Below are 23,394 nucleotides of genomic sequence, written 5' to 3' on the forward strand. Positions count from 1 at the left end.
CTGACAATGGGAGAGATGCGATAGTTTCAGCGTCTGTCGTTCATACCACAATTTGTTTGCATGTAGGATCCGATCAAATATCAGCTCCTCCCTTGTTCCACCCAGCTGCTCTTCTTAACCTGGAAATGAAGTGACGCCTAAATAAATAAACAAGGCTACTGCAGCTGGAAATTTACTTAACCGTGGAAAGTACAAGAACGGAGCAGACTTTGGCAGGTGTTCGCGGGTGATAGTTGTCCTGGCAGGGCTGTGTTGTGTCGGCAGCAGCTGTCCTCACCGTGTGATGCCTTCAACTCGAGGGACCTGGATGTGATGCTGGAATAAAGGCCGTGCCTTGGTTTATTTTGACAAACCGTTTCAAACCGGGGATAGCAAAAGCGGTAGCTAGCTGACTTTTATCAGCCGGTGATTATAGTAATATTTTATTTTAAAGAACGCGTCCCTCGCGAGGAAAAAAAATGAACGGACTCGGATGTGCAATTCTGGTCGGTAAATTACTTGTTTGAAGCTGTTCAGGATGGAAAACTGGTGCCGAGAGGAGCAGAAAACAATGTTGTTAGCCAGTTAGCTAATGTTAGCTCAACTAGCTGTTAGTAACGTAAGCTACATCAAATTAGTGGGCTGAGTTAGACGACCTAACTCAGCCCACTAATTTAAATAGGCACGCACAATATTGTAGTTTGTCTGCTGCTTAACGCAATGTATTTGAATAGGTTTACTTAATGCCCTTTTCAGTGACAGACTTTCAGCATTTACACATTTTCTTCTAACTAGGCTAGCTAGCTAAGCAGCTGTGCTGTCACCGCATTCTGCTTTCTGGAGAAGGCGCATCGCAAATCTAGCTTTACTACTGTGGAACTGTTAGGTGGAAGACAACCATGGCTCAAGAAGCCTTCCCATTGCATTTTTTGGTCTGGAACAATCAGTATCTGGAGCTGGATCGGGAATTGCAGAAGAAAGAGGTAAATTAGATTTATAGTGCGGCTTTTTCTTTCTGTTTTTTTTTTTTTTTTACAGCCCATGCGGTTGTTATGTCGAACTGCATTGCGCTGATGCTGCTTGTGTCTTTGGTTCTGCAGCAGGATGTGGAGCGCCTGGATCCGAGAGGGCGCAGCCCGCTGGAGCTGGCTGTGTGTCTGGGCCACCTAGAGTCAACCCGGGTGCTGCTTAGGCACTCTGCGGACCCGACACACTGCAACGCACAGGGCTGGACAAGTGAGTGATCGGTTGTGGTTCTCAGTTTCGTGCCCTGAGGGCGCAGATGGATTAAGTAACACCCATTGTCATTAAATGTGGATTTGTGTTTTAGTCTTGCAGGAGGCTGTGAGCACCGGGGACCCTGAGCTGGTTCAGCTAGTGCTTCAGTACAGAGATTTTAAGCGTGCCACTGAAAGGCTGGCGGGCATCCCCGAGCTGCTCAGCAAACTAAGACAGGTAGAACAGCCGTACAGTTGGCAATCTGATTAAAACAAATGCAAGCGTCACCCAACAACCAACCTGTTGCACAGAATAATAGAATAATAGAATACTCCTCAATCACTACTCAAAACCTGGATAAACATTTAAAGAAAGGTTGCCGTGTCAGTGCAACTTTTTCGTTACAGGCAGTGCTTTTTTGAATCAGAATTAATGTGGAAAGATGCTTTGCATGGTGGGTGTTTACTTTTGATACAAATTGCCGTGTCTTTAGGCTCGAGACTTCTACGTGGAGATGAAGTGGGAGTTCACCAGTTGGGGTGAGTGTGTTTTAATTAATGTGTTTTCACAGAGGTCATTTTCAGCACCGTGTCTGCTGAACAGCTCCTCCAGCTGCAGCTTTGGCTAAGCAGACTCATGTGGGTGAGCAGGTTAATTTCAAATGTACAAACTACTACTTACTAATACTCATCATTGTGTGTGGGTGGGTGGGTGTGTGGGTGGGTGAGTCGTCATCTTAAAGGGTTAGGTAGATTAAAAAGTGTATGTATACGTTTAGAGATGACATCACCAATGGCATCACATAACTGCCTTTGAGGTTTTCCCCTTTGAAGTTTGTCTAACCAGTTGTTAGTGTAACAATGTTTGTTGGACTACAAGGTAGTAGTGGAAAGTTGAGCGTGTAGCTGTGGAGGTACACGGTTTCTTACCGTATTCTGTGGGAATTGATTTGTGAAGTGTTTTCTGTGGAATTACTTTGTTATCCACTCAATTGGAATGTGGAACTCAAAAAAGGTTCAGTGTTTGTCATACAACAATCTCTGGAGTGGATAATTTTTGGAATACCGGAGTGTGGAATAAATTATACAGGATTACTCAAAAATGCAGTGTAGGTTATCGGGTTAAGACTACTTTGTCTTTTGTAAGTGACAGTAAATGAACAATATGCCACATTTATTCTTTGGAATAACAAATGAACAATGTGATGTTCAGCCACAGTCATTATAAAACATTGTAAAATCGTTCAATTCGTTGGGTGTTTTGGCTGTGACAATACAAAGAGCATTTTGTGAGTCTTCACCTGTGTACGTTGCAATAGGATTAGAAACACTAAATGAATTGGAAAGTAAATATGATCATTAGATGCAGCTGTAATACAATGAGCTACTTTCTTTTAAGTTTTACACCAACCTCATACTATCTCTACAATCTTCCTCTCAGTTCCCTTAGTGTCAAAGGTGTGTCCCAGTGACGTCTACCGGGTGTGGAAGAGCGGTTCATGCTTGCGTGTGGACACCACCCTCCTCGGGTTTGAGCACATGACCTGGCTGAAAGGACGGCGCAGCTACATCTTCAAGGGTGGAGGTGTGTATGGCCCTTCAGTCACCATCATATGTGCTCAACACTTTTAGCAGCTGAGCCTGATAAATGCTCTGCTAAGCCAGGTTATGACTTGATTTAGACGTGCTGTGACTCTAATCTCTAATCCATAAGAGTTTCTGTTTGTTTTTGAATGTCATAATAAAGCCTTGATGATGCAGACACACAATCTTTTCAGCCAATCGGTAACATTGTTTTGCCTTTTTATCTCTTCTAGCAAGAACTTGGCTCTAGTTGTCAGGTATTACACCTGCTTTTCCTTTTCACCATTCTGCTTGTTTCCCAGATGATGGGGCTGTTGTGATGGAAGTTGACCATGAGAAGCAGGTGGTATACACAGAGCCTTTAGTGTTGTCACCTCGTGATGCACCCTCCCTCCTAGCAGCCATGCAGCCTTCGCAGGAGAATACGGCCCAGAGACTGACGTCACCCATCGTCTCCACACACCTCAACACGCGCAACATTGCCTTTGAAAGGTAACAAGCACAAATACCGATATACAAAGTACAGTAATTCTATCACACTTAACTGTTTTTTGTTTTCAAGCCTTGTTCTAGTATCTGCCTCTCCTTGCATCATGAGGCTGTCAACTTTCATCTAAAATATTTAGTTTTGGGTTTAGTGAAATTTAAAAAAAAATATTTTATGCCTTCCAACCTGTTTAGAGCTTTTAAAATAATTTGTTATGGAATTTACAGTTGAAACGTGCTTTATATTGTAGTATAACTTCAGTATTGTTACAGTATGTGCTTAAAGATACACTCATCATTGTAACTTTGATTTTCATACAACCTACACTTTCTGGTCATCACATGAGTTAGAGTAACGTCTTATGTAAAGCATATTTTATATACTGACAGTTTGTGGCTTGTTGTGTTTCCAGATGTGTACTCTACTCTCTTTACCCCCGTTAACAATATAAGCTTTTACTCTGCCTTTGCTTGTTTAGGAACAAGTCAGGAATTTGGGGCTGGCGTTCTGAGAAAAACGAGGTGGTCAGTGGGTATGAAGCCAAGGTAAGTGACAGCTGACCCAACCTAGTTGAGTTTTTTTTTCTTTTCAGAAGTAGCACAGTTTACTGACACACATTTCAGACCAATGTGAGTCAGTTTTGCTTTGTGAACGCAAAATTTTCAACATTGCCTGATTTGTCCTGACAAAGATGGGGTTAGGCAAACAAGTAAAAACAAATTCCATTTGACATGAATCTAAAAATAGTTGTAGCATCATATTATTGCTGGTCTTTTTGAATAACCATTTTGTTTATACAGGATTGTTATTTTGAGATCAGCAGCTATTTTTATGAGGCACATGCAGACAGCAAACAGTAGAAGTTAACTACACTACAGTACTTTACACAAACATAGTACTTATCCCTACACTAAACAACTGTTTTACCTCCTGTTATTTCCACTAAATAAAGTAAAATAGTTCAATAAAGCTTTAGTACATTAGTTCTATGTATGAGACACTGTGGCAGTGTCTCACACATTTCCATATAAATTTCCATACAAAAACATTCAGTAAATTGAAATCAAGTGTGGTGTAAGATAGGCATTTTCCTATTGTGTCTTACTATTGGCAGGTTTACAGTGCTACTAATGTGGAGCTGGTGACACGGTCAAGGACTGAACATCTGTCAGACCAAGATAAGTCAAGAAGCAAAGGTGAGTATACACACACATATTTCTAACGGTGGTTTAGAAAACCATATCAGAGAAATGTGACTAAGACTCAGTAGATTTCATCATGAAACTGAAAAATTTGATAATAAAACAAAGAATTTAAAGGTCCCATTTTGATTATAAATACACACTTCTGTTGTTAGGTTTGTGCAGTTTAACACACTCCAAATGCTTCTCTTGCATTTCTAAAAGAGATAATTTAGAATAAGAATAGAAAAAACATTTGTGGACGATGACAATCTCCTGTTATTATTCCCACTTAGGCTCAAAGACTCCTCTGCAGTCCTTCTTGGGGATAGCTGAACAACATACAGCTCACAATGGGGTAAGAGTCCTCATAGTAACTGTGCATCACACACCAAACACACCACCCACACCACCTGCAACTTCCTTTGAACAGCATCACTTATAAGTCTCTCTTTGGATTTCTGTCAGAGTAATGTGTCCCAGTGTGCCAGTCCTCACAACCCCACAGCCATCACAGCTGAGGAATACTTCAACCCAGAGTTCAACTTGAATGGGCGGGACATTGGACGTCCCATTGAGCTTACCAGCAAAGTCCAGAAGTATGATAAAAACATGGCACCATACACACCCGGCATAGCCACGACACCACAATTGGAGCACTTCATTGTTTAAAAGGCAAAACAGGATTTGGAACCGTATCTATCTTTCTCTCTGCCCATTCTCCAGGTTTAAAGCAACCCTGTGGTTAAGTGAGACTCACCCTCTGTCCCTGGCAGAGCAGGTGACGCCCATCATCGACCTCATGGCCATCTCCAATGCTCACTTTGCCAAGTTGCGTGATTTCATCACCTTGCGCCTGCCACCAGGCTTCCCTGTTAAGATAGGTGGGTGAGAGGTCACTTCAGTTTGGAGCATATTCTGTGTGTAGTTATGCAAAGTTATTTTGACCTGAGTTACAGCCTCTGTGTTGATTAAATGGTTATTCCAGATCTGGCCCAGGGCTGTAAGTTTTTAGCAGTACTACACCCCTAGCCTGTTAGTGACACATTAGAATGCAGATTACGAGAGCCTTGAACATTGATAACAAGTTATCTTCATGTTTGATTCATCCTTTTTGTGTTTGCCATCAAAAGCCTTGGCATTTATGTATACTTTACCTTATTGTGTATTTTTATTCACTTTGCCTATTGGTGCTAGGAGCCAATTTGCCATGACTTTAGACTAAAAGAAAAAAGAAAACACAAAATTTTCCAGTGGCTGTGGCTTCAGTTCTTTATTTCACTGGTCATTATTGCTGCAGTTCTGTCATTTTGACCAAAGACACAAGACATATTTGTTGCCTCGTAAATGACCCACACATTACTTGAATGCTACATGGCCTTCCATACATTTAGTCTGAATTAAACTTGCTGTCTTGCAGAAATTCCCCTGTTTCATGTGTTAAATGCCAGAGTGACGTTCAGTAACCTGTGCGGCTGTGATGAGACCGTCAGCTCTGTGACGGTTCACAAACCAGAGAGCTCGGAAGAAGCTGGTAACTACTGAATCCCACAAACACAAACCCAATGTCAAAATGAATGTCAAGTGTGGCTTCATTTGTTTTTGGATCTCCCACTCTTCCTTTTGTCCTTAAAAATAGATGGATGTAGATGTTTGTATATTGTAATATACAGTATACATTCCTTTGTCATTCATAGTAAGTAGCGTGATAATTGATGTATTTGTTGGTAAAGAGAACGTAGTGTCTGAAGGGTTTTCTGAAATAACTTTGAGCCGTAAGAGTTTACCCCACTTCACTTAGGTCAGTCTACACCTCCCATCCAATGTGAGGTGGACCCTTCTGTGTTTGAGCCCCCACCAGACTACACCACCCTTGGCCCGGGCCGCAGTGAACCAATGAGGGATGAGGACGACAACCTGCTACAGTTCGCTATCCAGCAAAGCCTATTGGACGCTGGGACAGAGAGCGATCAGGTCAGACTACAGCCTGACAATTAACAGTAAACAACTCTACTTAGCAAGGCCTAATTAGCACCAGAGTTTTGTCAAAAGTGGAATTATTCATCCAGCTTTGACTGTGGCTTCCCAAGCACTGACATGGGTGATGAGTTTCATTACAAATTGTACAAGGACACAACGATTATTTTCCTTTTTTTATTTTCTGAACTTTAGTAAAATTTGTGCCATAATTAATAATTCAAATGATAGTTTCTTTTGTTGCACAAAGTCTCTCTACACGGTTTCTATACGTCTAGAATCAGTTTCATTTACATTTGGTTTCTAGGTGACCATCTGGGAGGCCCTCACCAACAGCCGGCCGGTGCTTCAGTCTCCTCTGTATGAGGAAGACTCTCAGCTAGAGAGGTTTGCGAATCTTCATATTTTACCTGTATAGTTTTCTGTACAGACAGGTTTATTAGGACATCAAATTCTAAATTCAGCAGATGTTAAACTAGATGTCCCAGTTGCCTATTTTATCTTTTCATGGCAAAATGCACATTATCCTTTCACAATATGTTAGCTCAGTACATTCTAACCCAGCGCATTGTTTTTTCTATTTATCTATGAAAAGGATGTATTCTAAAAAAAGTTTTGTAAGTGTAAATCCACTTTGTCATGCCTATTCATAATTTCTTCGTATGCAGGGAAACCTCTGTCTTGTCAATTACTTTAATTAATCCTCTCTAAATAGAGTTCAGTGATTATCTTTTTCACTCCAGTTTTTCTTGAGAATGGTAACTCCCAGTCATCCTGTAATAAAGACAAACAGTAAAGCGTTCTTGTTCAGTTAAGCATATTTGTTCTTATTTCTTTATCTTTCAAGGGCAATTCAGGAGTCATTGTCCATCTCACTGGCCAGCCGAGAGGGAGAAGATATGGCTGATCCAACCCAGCCTTCCTCTGTCTCCCCATTGGACCCCACTTGCAACTCCCCACTTTCATACAGCGCAGTGACTGATCCGCGGTTGTCAGGACACTTTGGTGTAGGGACAAGCTTTGATGAGCAATTGCGTATAGCCATGGAGCTGTCATGCAGAGAGCAGGAGGAGATGGACAGGTGAGGCAGAAGGAATACAAAGAAAAAAGACAACAGCACTCCTACATGCGTTAGGTTACCTGAGGAAAAATCGTTATGATTGAAACCAACTCAACCTTGGAAAAAGAAATAAAAAGTGTGACATAATCAACATTTAACAAAATTCTCCAATATAGTCTAAATATAAAAAAATATTTAAAAAACCCTGAAAGAAGTGCTAGGATGCTGACTTGAGCTAAAGAAGAGCCCAAAACAAGCAGACAAAAGTCTTTTGAGGAAACTGTAGTCCACATGTCCATAATTAAGTGTTGTCTGGAGTATTTGGAAGAAAAGGATGCAGAAAGTTATTGCTTACGTCTAGACATAAGGCAACATGCTTGGAATATGTTAAGGAACTTTTGAATAAACAAAAAGTTTATTATAAAAGTGAAAACTTAGGAGACGAAGGAGACGAACACCATTTTCACGTGCAAACATGGTGGAGGGTTGCTGATGTTTTGGTGTTTTATGTCTACATTTGTACTAGCTGAATGTGCATTAAATATCATAATATTATAATTTTTTGCCATTTTAAGGTAAGGGAAGGAAAAGTTTAGACTACTCTTTCAGGTGGAGCAACAAGTCTACTGAAGGGATGGATGATCATATTCAGAATCAACTAGAATGAATCTCTCAGATGGATTTGACTTGTGTTATGTTTTTCATTTATTCTGTTTTTTTCTTTTAATTTGTCACTGGTCCATAGCTTTAGTTTTGCAACTAAACATCCAAGATTAGTGTTACCTTGTCAAAACCTCATGTCAGCACTATAAACATACTCAGATGCTACTGTGCAACCAGAGGATTAAAACCAATCAGAGAATATGCTGAGAAATCAGAGCAATCTGTATAAATGTGTAATATCACACTTCAAATGTTGGTGTTATAAAAAATTTGATATTTCATTAAATGTATAAAGACATTGCCTGGACATTGGATCATTAGCTGCAGTTAGATGTAGTGAGCAGTAATAGAGTAATGTGTTCTTAGGAAATAATTATTTAAGGTCATGGGATTTTCTTTATTGAGCTTGATCTTATTTCTGTCATAGGAAGCAAAAAGAAGAGGAGGAGGAGCTGGAGAGGATTCTGCAGCTGTCACTCACCGAGAAGTAATGTCACGACCACGGCAATGGAGGAAGGTCTTCATTGAAGAACAATCCTTTTAATTTATTCAGTTTGATTTTTTTTAATTTTTGAAATCCTAAGATATTAATTTATTACAGATATTTTTTCTTGCTCACATGAAGGCTGCTACCAGAGAGTGTAGAGGAATACGAAACAGGTCAGGGTGGGGGTGAACAGAAGGAGAGAACAGGTATTCTGAAACACTACAGTAGGGAAGGAGGAGACAGAAGGGAGAGAGTCTTTCTTTTTTATTGAACATTTTTCACAGTCTTGCTGTCTTTGAGTGATGAATGATCCTTAAACTTTAAACCTATAAGTTGATCCATGATAATGGACAAAAATAAAAAAAATGCAACCTTAAATGGAATAACTTATAAAAACTATGATTATAATATTAGAAACTGTTATGTTGGCTTACTTCTGTGTGTAAAAAATAAATAAATAAATAAATAATAATAATAAAGGATGAAGATCATTCTGGATGATAGTGATTTTTATTTAACATCACTCTTTTTCATCAAACATGTACACGTGATGGCTCATGCAATGTTATGTTAATTTTTACACTTTTAAACTACAGATGGGCAGAAACTTCGGTGGCCCTGAGAGCCCAAAGCACTGCAGGATATTCTCTCATTGGGTGTTTTAATGATTGTGGTGGAAAGCACTGTTCAATGGCTGGTCCAAAATCTCCCATGATCATATTCAGAATAAACTAGAATCAATTTTTCAGACGGATTTGACTTTTGTTATGTTTCTTCATTTATTCTGTTTTTTTCTTTTAATTTGTCACTGGTCCATAGCGTTAGTTTTGCAACTAAATATCCAAGATCAGTGTTACTTTGCTTGAATCCAAATTCCATTATTGCTGTACACACAAGATTTTACTTTTGTGCCACTGATTGCAAACAGTCAAAAGTATGTTTAAAGTCAGCGCTATAAACATACTCAGATGCTACTGTGCAACCAGAGGATTAAAACCAATCAGAGATTATGCTGAAAAATCAGAGAAATCTGTATAAATGTGTAATATCTCACTTCAAATGTTGATTTTATAAAAAATTAATATTTCAATAAATGTAAATAGACTGTAGAGAAATTCAATCATTAGCTGCAGTTAGTTGGGGTGAGCAGTAATGGAGAATTTTGAGAAAACATGTAAATAGACCAAACATAAGCAAAAATACAAAAACAACTTTATCAATTTGACAACAGAGGTGCAGCATTGAGAAACGCACTGCAAAAAGCCACAACACAACAAAATGTGAAAAAAAAGTGACTGACATTTAGATTTGTAAATTTCAATTGTGCTGTGGCTTTTTGCAGCACATTTCTTAATGCTGCCCCTGTGTTGTCAAATTGGTTAAGTTGTTTTTGTATATTTCATTGTGTTTTGTCTACTGTAAATGCATGTGTTTTGTCAAATTGCAGTGCTTGGAGCTCTCAGGGCCACCGTAAGAAACAGTTACAAGCACCAGAAGCTGATCGCAGTGGAAAATTTGATCAAGGTCCTATAGTGTAAACAATTAGGAAAAAAAAGAGACAAGATGTGTAAGGATCAGCCTTATTTGAAATTCTGACCTTTGGCATTCGATTGATAAATTGTCATTATCAAAGAGCCCTGGGACATGAAAGCCATATACTTGGGTAAAAGTAGTTATAGTGTACAAATGTCCAATTATTGTGTGAGTGTCAGAATCAGGTGAGACGTCAATTTTATAAGGTTCCCCGCATCTTTGGTCCAAGCTGATATATCCTGATATATCTAATGGATGGATATTTATGAAATTTGTTGCGGATACTTGAGGTCCTCAGTTGACAACTTACAGTATGTGATTAACCTACTGTATATGATACTTGACTTTCCTCTAGAGCCAAACACTCTAACTGTTCAGTGAAATATCTCAGCCTTTACTCCAGTGAATTGCTCACAACGGCCTGGTTTACAGAATCTTTCTGCACTCTGAAGGTTTTGCTCATCTACTCTCATCATAACATTGAAAGTTCTTTATTCTCTAAAAAGCTACTACTGGATTTCTAAAATGTTTGGTGGAGACCTTTTTTGTTCTCAGGGGAAGAATTGTAATTATTTAGATGCTCTTTTCACCCAGTGCCATCATTAGGCAAAAATAAAAAAATGTTATAAGAAAATATCTGCAAGACTAATGACATTCCAGTCAGCCTTAGTTGTATTTTGGGATGAAGTGTTAACCACTAATGCCAGGATGCTAAAAGATGTTGGTAATAGAAAGCACTAGCATGTAGCATGCTGACTTTAGCAGTTAACTCAAAGCAATGACTAAATGCAGCACCACAGAGCACATAGAGTGACTGTAGACACTTAAATTAAATAAGTAGTCTGGCACATTTAAGGAGTTGTAAGTTGTAAGTTGCTATCATAGACGTAGCTACGAGCACAGAGAAGTGGAGAAAGTGAGGTTTTTATGTGCACACGGTTTGGGGGGATGACATGTAGGAGAGGTCAGCTGTTTAAAATGGTGCAGTATTCTTCCTCTAAAAATATCGAAGTACTCTCTTCCTGAAGGGAAAAGAATTGACTTGAGGCTCCCATCTAATTAGAGATATAAACCCCTGATGTAGTCTTTCATAATAATTAAACAGCACAACATTTTCTAAACTTCGTTCAGTGGATTTTTACAACACAAGTAGCCACATTTGGGTCAGATCTAGAGGGGAATGTGGAGTCTATCATCTGAGACCAAGTAACAACTGTACATGCCCCACACTTCAGCACTAGTCCACTCTACTGTGCAAGACTTTTCTTTTTTTTTGGATTTGAGATGACATCCTTTCCGTCAGCTGTGGCGTAAATGTTTTCTCTCCGTAATTTTAAAACTTGCTGAAGCTCTCTGTCCAGCTGAGCTAATGTAAAGAAAAACATTGGTCATTTTGATTTCACTTGCTCATCATTCTGTTCTTGTTTCAGACCTGAAGCAGCTCTTGCAAACACATCACTTGATTTATAACACCGGCCTACTCTGTATGCTGACGCCCACGCTCACCTAGCTTTAGATTGTGATCATCTGGATGATCATCATCAGGAATCACATATTCACCAACCGCTGGCTCAGTTGGTGCAGGCTCCTCTTTGGTCTGGAACCCCAACATAGGTGCCACAAGCGCCTTTGGGACTGTTTTAGCTGGAGGCGAGGTGATGCTGATGCACTTTGGAGAAACTGGCACCTCTGTTGAAAGCACACATTAACATTGTCAGAATTTGTGCACCATTTGCTAATACAAGTACTAAAAGCAGTGTACTTCACCGATGCAAGTGTCGTATGGCTGAGATGCCATATAGGGTTTTAGACGGTAATCTGTCTTTTCAAGAAAGTATTTAAGTACTTCTTTCAAGGAGGCGACTGTCACCTACAGAGAAGCAAACAAAGGAGAACAAAGAAAAGGTGAGATTTCTAAGTTCAAATTATTAGGGCATAAAGCCAAATTCCTTAGAGCAGTTTTATGACAGTTCTATGCATTACAAGAGTAATGTGCAATGTGTTTTCTCATGTAGCAGCATGTGGATACAGTGCACTCTAGAAACAAATTTGTAAATCTCACATGTTTGATCTTACTTTTTCTTTCTCTGTTACTTACTCTTGAATGCCACAGTTTTTATATGGTTAGGGTAAAGTTGTGCTAAGAGCTGTGGCACTTACTGGCTTGTCCAGTTCAATGACAAACCCTGCGTTTGTGGAGGTCACTCTGTAGTTTCTCATCACAGACCCGCTGAAACACAAGGAACATTACCAGTTTACTGCTACCTTCTATAAACAATAAACCCGGGATTTCTTTGTATGTTTAATATAAAGTTTAAACCATTTGTAATTCGTTCATCCTTTAACTGCAATATCCCATGATCCCTGACTATTGTGACAAGTAAATGACATGACATGCAAAATAATTTAGAATTTTCACTATTTTTGTTCTGTGCACATCTCCTTGGTAACATTCTGATGTTTATTTGTTATCTTGCATGTGTGGTATAATTCAGATTACAAATTCATATTATTATTATCAATTTCCTGGTGGAGACAAGAGCCTAATTTACATAAAACAGCAGTAACTATATTCATGTTATTAGAAAAAGGTGGCACAATTGTTCTTTGAGGTAAAGAAAGAAAACCCTGGTTAGATGGATCATTAGACCTGGGAATCTGTTGTCTGAGGGTTAGAGCGTGGTTGTTGGCCAGGGTTGATGGGCGAATGATGATGCTTCCATTCTCTGGATTTGCCTCCAACAATTGCTCAGCCTCTTGCCGGGTCACATTGAAGAAACACCTGCCAGAATAAAAGGAAAAAGAAACAAATACCACTGCCAGTGAAAGGTGCAGGTATGTTGTTTCAAATCACAACCAAAATTTGTAGAAAAATTTGTAATTGTGCTCAAAAATGCATCCAAACTCTGTCTAATAATTACATAATTGCATTTAAGGTTTTTTTTTTGTTTGTGTTTAAACAAAGACAAAGCCTGCAGACAAAAATCTACAAATCTGTTGTTAGAAGGACAGAAATGGCAATAAGAAGAAGGAAGAATCTGAACAGCAACATTTTCTGGAGACAGACACCAACTTACACAGGCATATCAGAGGCTTTGAGTGTTGGGAGATGGGAGGGAGATGATGATGGTGAGTGTAGGAAGACTGGTCTGGGGGGAAGAGGTGGACACAACGCAGGGGGGTTTCTTCTCATCTCCTGAGCCAGGGCCTCCTCCAGCCTCATCATCTGCCCAGGTAGCAGTTGCAGCTTTTTGGGAATCTCCTTCTACAGGGAAACAATGTTGTTTACTCATTGTCATTGTAAAAAGTCAGTCACATGCTAGAAAATACTTCCTGGTATAGTAAAGTATTCCAGTGTGTATTCCCTGACTTCCCTTTAGAAATATCAAATGTATCCCCTCCCCCTGCATTAAAATACTAATATCCAAGACCTTCTCCAAGTGAAAACCCAGTAATGTTGTAAGGATACTGTTGATGATATCTAGTTTGAGTTTTGAGTACAGTTGCATTGTTACAGTTGTTACTTATTGGATTTTTTTCTTTTTTTTTAGTGCAGTTTTTCTGGTTTTACATTGGAGATATTCTTCCTCAGGCCTTTTTTCTCACGAACAATCCTTCATTATAATCAATAATAAGGTTGGGGAGTCTCTAGAAGCACATTGAGTGGAATTATTGCAAATTATTAACGAGAAATGGTGATTGTTTAAAAGTTAAAAAAAAATTAAACAAACTCTACATCAATAAAATCAGTGCTTGGGTTTCAGAGGTTGAGAGTGGAGATTAAACATTTACGTATACAAGAAAAGTTTAATAAGTAATATATAATTTAAATAATAAATGGTATACAGATTCTAACAATGCTACATGAGTAAACACATGAAGACATTAGATATGAAAATAAGTAATTCTATGTCAGAGTGTGTTTGCTTACTTTGACCACAGTCAGAATGTAACCCCACCACTCCTCTGCTGTGTCAGCATTGTCCATCTGACACACAACCAATAGACACATGTACAAAAAACAATATTAAAAGAAAGTGGAAAGTAAACGCATAAAATATAATGTTTTATAATGGAATGTGACGTAGCTTTTGATTCCCAGTCTTTGACCAATGTAATGAGTCTGAGGATGGAAGTATGTTAATGCTACTTTCTGTCAGTGCAGCACCTTTAGCTGCACCTCCTCCGTTTGCAGCATCAGAGTGAAGATGGCTGGAGTCTTCCTAGGATATGACGATTCTAACTCCATGGACTTCAGCTGCTCCAGGTCCATTTTCTCTGTGTACTGACAATGTAAAAAAGCAAGTTATGGATATCCGAGAAACACTTTGATTATAAACATAATTTAATTTATTTGTTGTTATAGGCTGTTTATGGGCTAGCACCTTTCACTGTTTACAGACATTTTTATAATTTTAGAATCAAAATTTTGCAATTTTTTGGTAGAATAAAACAGTTTACTTACTGTATCCTGCATCTCATCTTTAAACAGAAACAATGTGGTTCCCCGGAGTTCTCCATAGAACCTCTTAAAATCCTGAAAATCATAAATGTCACTCATTTCCTGCATTTGACCGCATTTAACTTTTGATTTTGGTGGAAGGTCACTCAATATATTCACTAAAGAAACAACATACTGCATTTCTAAACCAAAATTACTCCAAAAAATGACCTGTTACTTCCTCATGATCCTATTATTAAACAACGTTGCACTGAAACTGGTCATTCAATAACAAGTACCTTAATTAATCATATGTGCATTTTGCTGATAAGAATTTTTATACTACCTTTTTGGTAAGCACACACATTCTTATTTGTTTATTTATTTATTTATTGCAGTTTTTGTTCTAACCTTTTCTTTGGTGTTTTTCTTCATCAGGTGTCCAGAGTAGTAGAGAGGCAGGGTGGTTTTCCTTCGCTTCTGGATAACTTTGGGAAGCCCAGACATCATCAAGTGCTCAATCTGGTCTCTGTTGTCCTTCTGGCCTGTTTAAGTTCAATCTTAGTTCACTTATATTTGTCCAGCTATGTGGTAATTTATGTTGAATAGACAGTACAGTCCTAAGAAAAAAATTTCTTTGTTGTTTCATAACCAATTCACATTGATTACACCTGAAATACAGTACAAACCTGCACTGAAAGGTTTTTTCCCTCTTTCCTTCAGGCTTAATGATGTTTTGAGTATAAGAATGAGGAAATGCTGCGGTTATTTATAAAGAAGGAAGTAGTTGGTGTAAGAGAAAATCAAAAAAATTATTCACTTTTGTACTTTGTACTTTGGTAAATGTCAAGCAAGACAGCTTTACCACACATTCTCAAGCAATGAAGCATAGCATGTGTCATGCATGGGTGCACATCCAGAATCTGAGCTAGACCTCACTCTTAAAGTGCAAGTCGGACTAATTATCTGAATATAACATGTGGTCTAAGTAGATATGTTTTTATAAGAACACAATATATGATAAGATGCCATCACAAAGATTTCTCACAAGTATCCCCTTGATGCATGTGAAAAGCAAAGTCAGCATTCAGTTTTAGACTTACTGGCCAGTGGCATCAGTGAATTCAGTGGCTGGACAAATTTAGATGAAAATTGTTATAATTATACTAGAAAGTTATAATTATAATTTAAACAGAAAAGAGAAACTATCTTCTAAAGTTCAAAATTTTAGAATGGGTCAGTATACTGAGGGAAATCACATTACCGGTGCTAGAAATAGCGTGTGTACTGTAAACATATTGAAAATATTTCTAATAAACTCCTGCACATCCCCTTAACTACGAAAAATGCACCGATGATCAATTAATAATGTTATAAATATTAGAAAAGCATACGTACATATGCAATGTGCTATTGAAACAGGTTTAAGTTGTAAAGCAGGGACTTTACAAGAGTTTGTCAAACATTGTAAACAAAAAAATGGTTTTACTCAAGTACATATACATGTTGAGAATAAACACATATACAGTGGAAGCCTTAAATGCAGCACAAAAAAGCCAACAAATATAAAACCTTAAATCTTTAAACACTGCAATAAATATATATCCAGTCTGTTTTTACCTGAATGTTAAACACTGGATTATCACTGGTTAATTTTCTACCTTGGCCATTGAGGAAACATATAGTTCATATTTGTAGTGTAACATTTGCACAAATAGAGTCATAAAATCTGCAGACTCAATCTGCTCATTGAATGACTCAGTTAAACAGCAAAATGTTTCCTAAGACTAGGTAAAATAAGACTCTAGCAGCAAAACCACTAATTGCATTCCATTAATCCTCAACTGTACACAGTACTGATTTAAAACCCATTGATTAAGAAATATATTTACATGTAAAATTATTACCTCCTGGTGACAATGTACAGTGCAATGTACACAATAGAAAACATACCGGAAAAATACACTGGAGAAAAAGTTGCAAAATAAACAGCATCTCATGTTTAGAGGATGAGAGAGAGTGACACAGAGGAAACACAGCAGACCTTTGATTACCCAGAAGAACATCTGGAGGAGGTTTAGGAGCAACTACATGAAATACTGATTATCGCAGGGAATAATAACTACTAATTTAAATTTGTAATTACAGAGCACAGTCCTTTTTTTTTGCACAATGAGTAATTCTCTAAAATGCTGCACACTAGGGCTAATTCAGCTGTAAACATAATTCAGCTGCTGTCACTTAATAAAGAACAGGAACGCCAGCAGGCAAGAAAGCATGCAAGTAATATGCAGCCATGTGTTGCATTTCGGAGGTTTCACCTATAGAATATTTATACCAAAACAGTTAAAGAAATAGGATTTTTTTTGTACTGCACCTTTTACTGGGAACTAAAGAAAACTCTGAATCATAAAACCAGAAACTGATTTTGTAAATGTGGATTATTTAAATTCTCAAGCTACTTGCAGAAAGCCAGAGAAGAGAAAAAAGGGTCTTTATAACAAATGTCTGAGCATAAATTGAACCTAAAATGTAATTTGTATATGTAAAAAAATATGTATTTTTTATTCTTGTTTATATATATTCGCTACCAGAAGAATGCTGTAAAATCGGGACGGGCCAGGTGTTTGGCATATTCCTGCAACCACAGACCTAATACTTTAAATACAATTTAATCAGGATTAGTCATTAATTCATAGAATTAAATAGATTATGTTTACTATGATGAAATGATTAAATCCTGTTAATGTAACTTGCATAACTATAATTAGAGAATGTGCATGTAGTGGAGAATTTAATCAGTGTTGATTAAATTTATAAAAAAATACTGATTTCATTGTATAAAGAAACTTTAAAAACAGCAGCAAAAAATTTGAAATAAGTGTTTGAGAAATTTGTCTTTTAACATTTGTTTTAGGTTACAAAAGTCTGTTTTTGTAATCATCATGTAAATCCACCCTGAATTAACTTTCTTTGATCACTAGTGTGTGCTATACAATTTGAAGATGGACAGACAGTGATAGTGTACAGATAGTATAACTTCAGTAGTGTCAGTGATATCCTGCAGTTGTGGTCATAAGCTGCAGTTCCAAGTCACCACCAAAGCAATGAACCCCTACTTCATCTTACCTGTGAAACATGAGAAAGGAAATTGCTCTCTTCTGCCTGATCACACTTCCTGTAAATGCTAGACAATGGTGGTCTTTGAATTCATCACAGCTGCTGAGTGATCGACACTGTGGAAAAAGAAAATAGGAGCCTCTCAGTTTGTTGACCACAGTCCATTTCTATGACTGTGGAGAATGTAACTAAAGAGCAGGTTTTACTGCTCTTGGCTGACAGGGCCGGGAAAGTGAAACTAAGTGGAGGCTGCCACCTACAGCATTCACCGAATGCGAACGTACTTTGACCTACTTTGAATTTGAGATGTAGGCCTATTCATCTTCAAAATAAAAATCAAAACAAATAACATTTTCAAACATTAAATATAAAAAAAAATGGTAATGAATATTGCAGTAATATAACAGTTAGGAATTGAAATAGTTTTTCAATTTTATGTGGTCTGTGGCCAACATTTTTAATATTTAACTAATATGAACATAAAATGATGACATATCAAAACGGTACATTGTAAAGAAAACCAATAACAGCAAGTTTGTACTATTATTATCTAATGTTTAGATGATTGTCTTCTGTAGCCACCAACAAAATTAGAAATTTGAAAAGGCGCAGGTACCTGGAATAGGATAGTAGAGAGCAAATTAGGATGATGATAGTTAAAGCCTAACCAACACAGGCCAGAGGTTTAAAAATGTTTTCACTGCTAACATATTAGATTTATTAGATAGACATCAGATTGCACTGTATCACAGAAAACAGCCTGAGGTCTTGTCCCTGCTGGCTCTGTTGTCTAACCCGAAATAAGAGTGCCCTTTCCTTGGCCTGGCTTCACAGTTGTGTAACTATTCTCCTAGTAACCACAGCTTGTCTCATGATGTGGGCTGCACAAAACCATCTATTAAAAACAACCAGTCACATTGAGTCAAGTAACATTGTTACTAGCATTGAGCCAATGAACGATGCAGCATTCAAACAATTATGGTCCCCTACAAGCCTCAACTAGGGATGTTAAACAATGATGTTCGCACATTTTATGGTGAGACAAAACTACTTAGAGCACAGATCTGCAGTTATAATATACAGTATGTAGAGTACTACCCAGTACTGTGACCCTAATATCACATTTTATGTGTCAGTATATTTTCCTAAAATACTTTAATTAGTTTAGAAAATATGACATTTGTAATGTATTTAACAATTCTGGTATCATCAGTTGGTGCATAATGTGCTGCCCATGAAAAATTTGAACCTGTAGCACCAAATGCATGTACTGTATGTCTATGACTGTGTGCTGGTATGTACATATGCACAGTAAACACTTTTAGCGCTATGTGTCTGTTCTCTACAGTATATGCCTCCCGCAGACTGATGCCCACTGCTGGCCACTGCTGGCCACAGATTTCTTTCTCAGCAGTGTTCTTTGACCCTCATAGTCCCTCTGGTTGCTCCCATCTTCTCCACCAATCCCTCATTCTGAAAGAGAGGCCAGGGAGACACACACTAAGGAGAAAAAAGCGGCGTCGTTCTCCATCATGTGGACCCTAATGATGCTCCACCTCAGCCACTGACTGAGGAGAAAATGGTCACAGGGGTGATGTATTGAGGGGGATTTCTTAAGCCTTTGAAATAACAGTATATCTGAATTTTTCACCCCACATTTTGAAAATTATACATAAAAAAACAAGTCATGACACTTCAGTTTTATTTTAACACCTTTGTAATTGTGATTTGGTTTTATATCTTGATGTCTTTCCTCTAAATGCTTTTGCAGCAATTGTTCAGCTGTAATGACATGGAGAACCTAAACAACAACACACAGGAGACGTTAAAGCTGAACCCATATTAGATGTAGGTGATGATACTTTGTTGCACTTTGTCCCTAACCCATCTTTATTATGATTAGTGGGCACACCAGGGTAGAAGGTCATGCTGGAGAAAGGAGTCAAGCAGAGGTCAGACCGGTCCAAGGCATCATTACAGGAGCATAGCTGGTTGTGATACACGCTGCAGGAGATGTCCCCACCTGGAAAACAAAACATCTTCTGTCCAGCTCCATCCCCCCACTGTGATCTTCATTCGTTTTAATTAGAAGAATGATAAAACACATGCAAGTGTGTGCGTTCCCAGGTTTAACTATGCATATTTATATATTTGATCTAATGGCTGTAGTGATGGAGGAGAGGAGGTGTAAGCAGGCCTGTAATGAGAGGCTGATGTGAGGGGGAGGCAGGGACCCTGCTGGCTGAGAGGACGTAGCCTGGTGTGCTGAGGTGGATCTCCTGCTGTGGAAGTCTTTTCAGTCAGACTAATATTAACAAAAGACCACCAGCTTTACGTAGCAGTCTGTTTTGTCAGTTGGTACCAAAGAGAATCCACTGTAACCTCTGTGTCTGCCCTGCAAATACATCTTTATAAGATGAGGAATCTAGTGAGGAATCTCACAAAGAGTAAACCTCGGAATCTTGTCTCGTCTTTTGCATTTCTATAACATGTCTTTTTTTTTTTAGAAATTATTGCATCATTGTCATGTTCTTAATGTGAATCAGATGAATTTCTTTATTTAACATAATCATTTCTAGGAAAACCTCCATTTCCTTATTTGTTCTGCTCAAAAAATGTGTTTTTTTGCCAGTTCAATGCCATATCCTAACAGAATTGTACTTAAAAATGTGAAATTTAATTTTACTAATCTGAGTTAACACAGCCTTCACACAAGCGGAAGAGTTAATAGTATTATACTCAAAGATGTCAGTATGTAAAACAAACAGCTTGATTTTGTAAAACAACAATGGACAGAAATGTTTTTAATCACAGACAAAACAAAGAACCAAATTACGTATTAATCATTTGACAAAATAATTTAGATTTAGCACTTAGAAAAGTGGGTGTAGCTTTATAAGAAAAAACTTGTTAAAGTCTTTTATCATGTGTATAATGTGTATAATAAAGTGTATAATAATATATATTAATTTGTTAGACTTGCAGATATTACGTTAACTATTATGTTACCAACTTCAACGTGTCGGTAGGGAATAACTTATGCAACTAGGCAGACGGTAAGGAAAACTATCAAAACCTATTACATTTTCACAACAAATACAATTTCCTCTAATTTCAATTAAGAATTTGACTATTCTGTAACTGTTAGAGCACCTTGTTAACTCTCTCAGGTTTGTACTACTCTACACTGACTTATGATGGCTGATGTGAAACCAGAGAAGTGCATTTCTTATGTAGTTTTTGTAGTATGCAGTTGGAGATCATTTTTAAAATTGCCCATTTGGTCCACATCAATATTAATTTGAGTATAATCTGCAGGTTTGTTTGTTTGTGTATAGCTGATAATGCATGTATATAACTTATTTTTGTTGTCAAAATCTATGGGTTTGAATGTTGTAGAGATTTCCACAGAGCCACATCTGCGAATGCCTCTGGAAACTCCCTATTGGTGAAAATTAAACAGACTCAATCATGAAAGGGAAAGGCTCTTACCCATCAAAGGATAGATGACTAGAATGTTAAAAACACATTTTTTAAATTCTGTACACAAAGGAATCACTCACACGGTACATTACCTTCCTTCGGTTTGATGCACTTTTTAATTCCCAGAATTCCACTGATGGAGTGAGTGGACTCTGAGGAATTGGTTGTTCCCATGGCAACAAATGATGCTGATGACTCTTCAGGGGCAGAGGTTAATGTCAGGAAACATTAGAGAAAGTTATCGGCAGATCAAGAGATGGTGAAATGACATAAAAAACTCACCAACTTCACAAGATTGGAACTGGACTTTGTTTCTGATGATCCTGGAAAAAAGGCTTATTCAATGCGTATTTTAATGATCGGTGTTGTCAAACATACACACATGATTAGCTATACCTGTTGATGGAGCTAATGCTTGGCACACTTTCATGGTCACACACTCGCTCCAGCAGCAGCCTATCTCTGATCTCCCATGCAAACATGTTGGGGTTGGTTTGTTTAAGGTCCACGATCATTTTCACAACTTTGGGAGTGGCGACTTTGGGCTTAGAGCCTCCAGTCACTCCTGGTCTGATGCTCCCTGTCTCATTGTACCTGAATACACAAAGCCGATATCTGTCAGAGGAGAAGTTAACATTTCAACTGAAGGGAAGGTTTAATAAATTAATATGTTCATGAGATTAATGAATATTTTAACAAAGTGAAAAAGCACAGACTCCAAGTGCACGTGGTCTTGAGATGAATAATATTAGTAATATCTGGATATGACATCTTCGGATGACCACATAAAGTTAATACATACATAAAAATTCAAACAAATGCAACACATGTAGACATTTTCTTGAAACAGGGCAGTTTTAAAATATTACTTTCCAAACGATCCATAGACACGCAGGAAGTTTTCGCGTGTGAACATTTTAATACATGTTGCCTACTATACAAATAAAGTCACTATCACAGGCAAACTTGTTACTCAACACAGGTTTAATTACAGATAACTTTCTGTATTCATTATTCACACCAATAAAAAATCACTGAACTCACCGGGCCAGTATTTTGCTGACACAGCCGTGACTAACGCGCAACCGACGGGAGATCTCACAGGGACGCACGCCCCGCTGCGCGAGCTCCACAATGCGGTGCCTCACCACGTGCGGCAAAGGGCGCCCGTTAATGAAGACTCCGCCGAGCTGGTTCACCCCGCCGCGTCCTGAACACCGGAAAGGGATCAAAGAAACACCAGTCACAACGCGTGGCCACATAACAGGATAACCGCCAGTCCGCGTTCCACAAGCGGCTGCTGCTTGTCGTCACTTACTGTGCGTAACGGTCAGCGGCACCGGGTCAAAACCTACTTCCATCACTGCTGTTTGACACTAAAAAAAGTCAGTTGTCCTACTTAAGTGATTGATACAGAAAGACGTCACTTTTGTGTACGAAACATTTTCATTTTAAACTAAAGGAAAAGAAAAAACCCTAAAACTTTTGAAAAAGAGATCACTGCTCTGATTCAATAGCAGGTGAGCCTGCAGCCGCTGCTGCTTTCAGCACCTGAGCGCCGGACAGCGGCAGCAGCCTTAACTGGTAACCGCCGCACGCACGGGTGCGCGCACTCTGTGAATTTTTTTTTTTTTGGAGTAAAGGCGCCATACTCAGTTCTCGTGAGCAGGGGTGCAGCCAGGATTTTAGGATTTCATTTACTTAACTGATGACTTGCACATGACCATCACCAAAAATGCGCACAATATCAATACACAGGGAAATATGCGTAAAGTTGGGAGAGCATGGAATCCCAGTGGGCTTATTATCATGTTTCAGGATATCATCAAGGAATCATCAGGTGGAGAAATTAATTCATTAAATTTTGTTGGCCCATATTCAAATTCTGTGAGTCTAAACATGATGCAAGAAGCCTACAAATGAAGCCCCATAATGTGTTTCATGTTGTTTAACATGGAGGGCTATGACAGCTAGGATACTTTAGGTTCCAATCAAGTAGCAGCACATTTAATGTGTACCCACAGACCTTAATAGCATAGTAGTTTGAATAGTTTCACTATAGTTTTCTTTTAGTAGCCTTTTAATAGCTGGATTTTAATATGCTCTGAATCACTGTCCCGTAGATGCCAGCCTCAGCCTTCAGTTTCTGATTGTTGTTTTCCAAAATTATTCTTAGTTATCA

The 23,394-nt window shown here is 38.3% G+C and overlaps 2 protein-coding genes and 1 pseudogene across 3 annotated transcripts; 1 reads left to right on the forward strand and 2 right to left on the reverse strand.

Moving 5' to 3' along the window:
- Window positions 1-76: 76 nt before the first annotated feature.
- ankrd13d (ankyrin repeat domain 13 family, member D) lies at window positions 77-9,126 on the forward strand. 2 transcript variants are annotated; one of them, XM_067518131.1, is made up of 17 exons: window positions 77-485; window positions 775-962; window positions 1,080-1,215; window positions 1,310-1,434; window positions 1,691-1,736; window positions 2,638-2,781; window positions 3,083-3,272; window positions 3,746-3,812; window positions 4,382-4,463; window positions 4,745-4,806; window positions 4,917-5,047; window positions 5,175-5,332; window positions 5,869-5,982; window positions 6,250-6,422; window positions 6,733-6,812; window positions 7,273-7,506; window positions 8,576-9,126. In XM_067518131.1, the coding sequence occupies exons 2-17, from the start codon at window positions 879-881 to the stop codon at window positions 8,637-8,639; spliced, it is 1,890 nt and encodes a 629-aa protein (XP_067374232.1). In that variant the 5' UTR covers window positions 77-485; window positions 775-878; the 3' UTR covers window positions 8,640-9,126. The 2 variants fall into 2 exon arrangements, with proteins under 2 accessions (XP_067374232.1, XP_067374231.1); XM_067518130.1 differs by having other exon boundaries at window positions 77-962.
- A 112-nt stretch (window positions 9,127-9,238) lies between these two features.
- Window positions 9,239-15,206, reverse strand: LOC137133949 (signal-transducing adaptor protein 1-like). The gene is made up of 9 exons (XM_067518132.1): window positions 15,021-15,206; window positions 14,634-14,705; window positions 14,337-14,453; window positions 14,100-14,156; window positions 13,246-13,433; window positions 12,819-12,950; window positions 12,329-12,398; window positions 11,936-12,038; window positions 9,239-11,857 (listed from the first exon to the last, which is right to left on the reverse strand). Exons 1-9 carry the CDS (start codon window positions 15,117-15,119, stop codon window positions 11,646-11,648), a joined length of 1,050 nt encoding a protein of 349 aa, XP_067374233.1. The 5' UTR covers window positions 15,120-15,206; the 3' UTR covers window positions 9,239-11,645.
- A 6,078-nt stretch (window positions 15,207-21,284) lies between these two features.
- Window positions 21,285-22,573, reverse strand: LOC137134541 (paired box protein Pax-5-like; annotated as a pseudogene).
- Window positions 22,574-23,394: the final 821 nt, after the last annotated feature.

Source organism: Channa argus, chromosome 10 (assembly GCF_033026475.1).
Source record: "Channa argus isolate prfri chromosome 10, Channa argus male v1.0, whole genome shotgun sequence".
Lineage (NCBI taxonomy): Eukaryota > Metazoa > Chordata > Actinopteri > Anabantiformes > Channidae > Channa > Channa argus.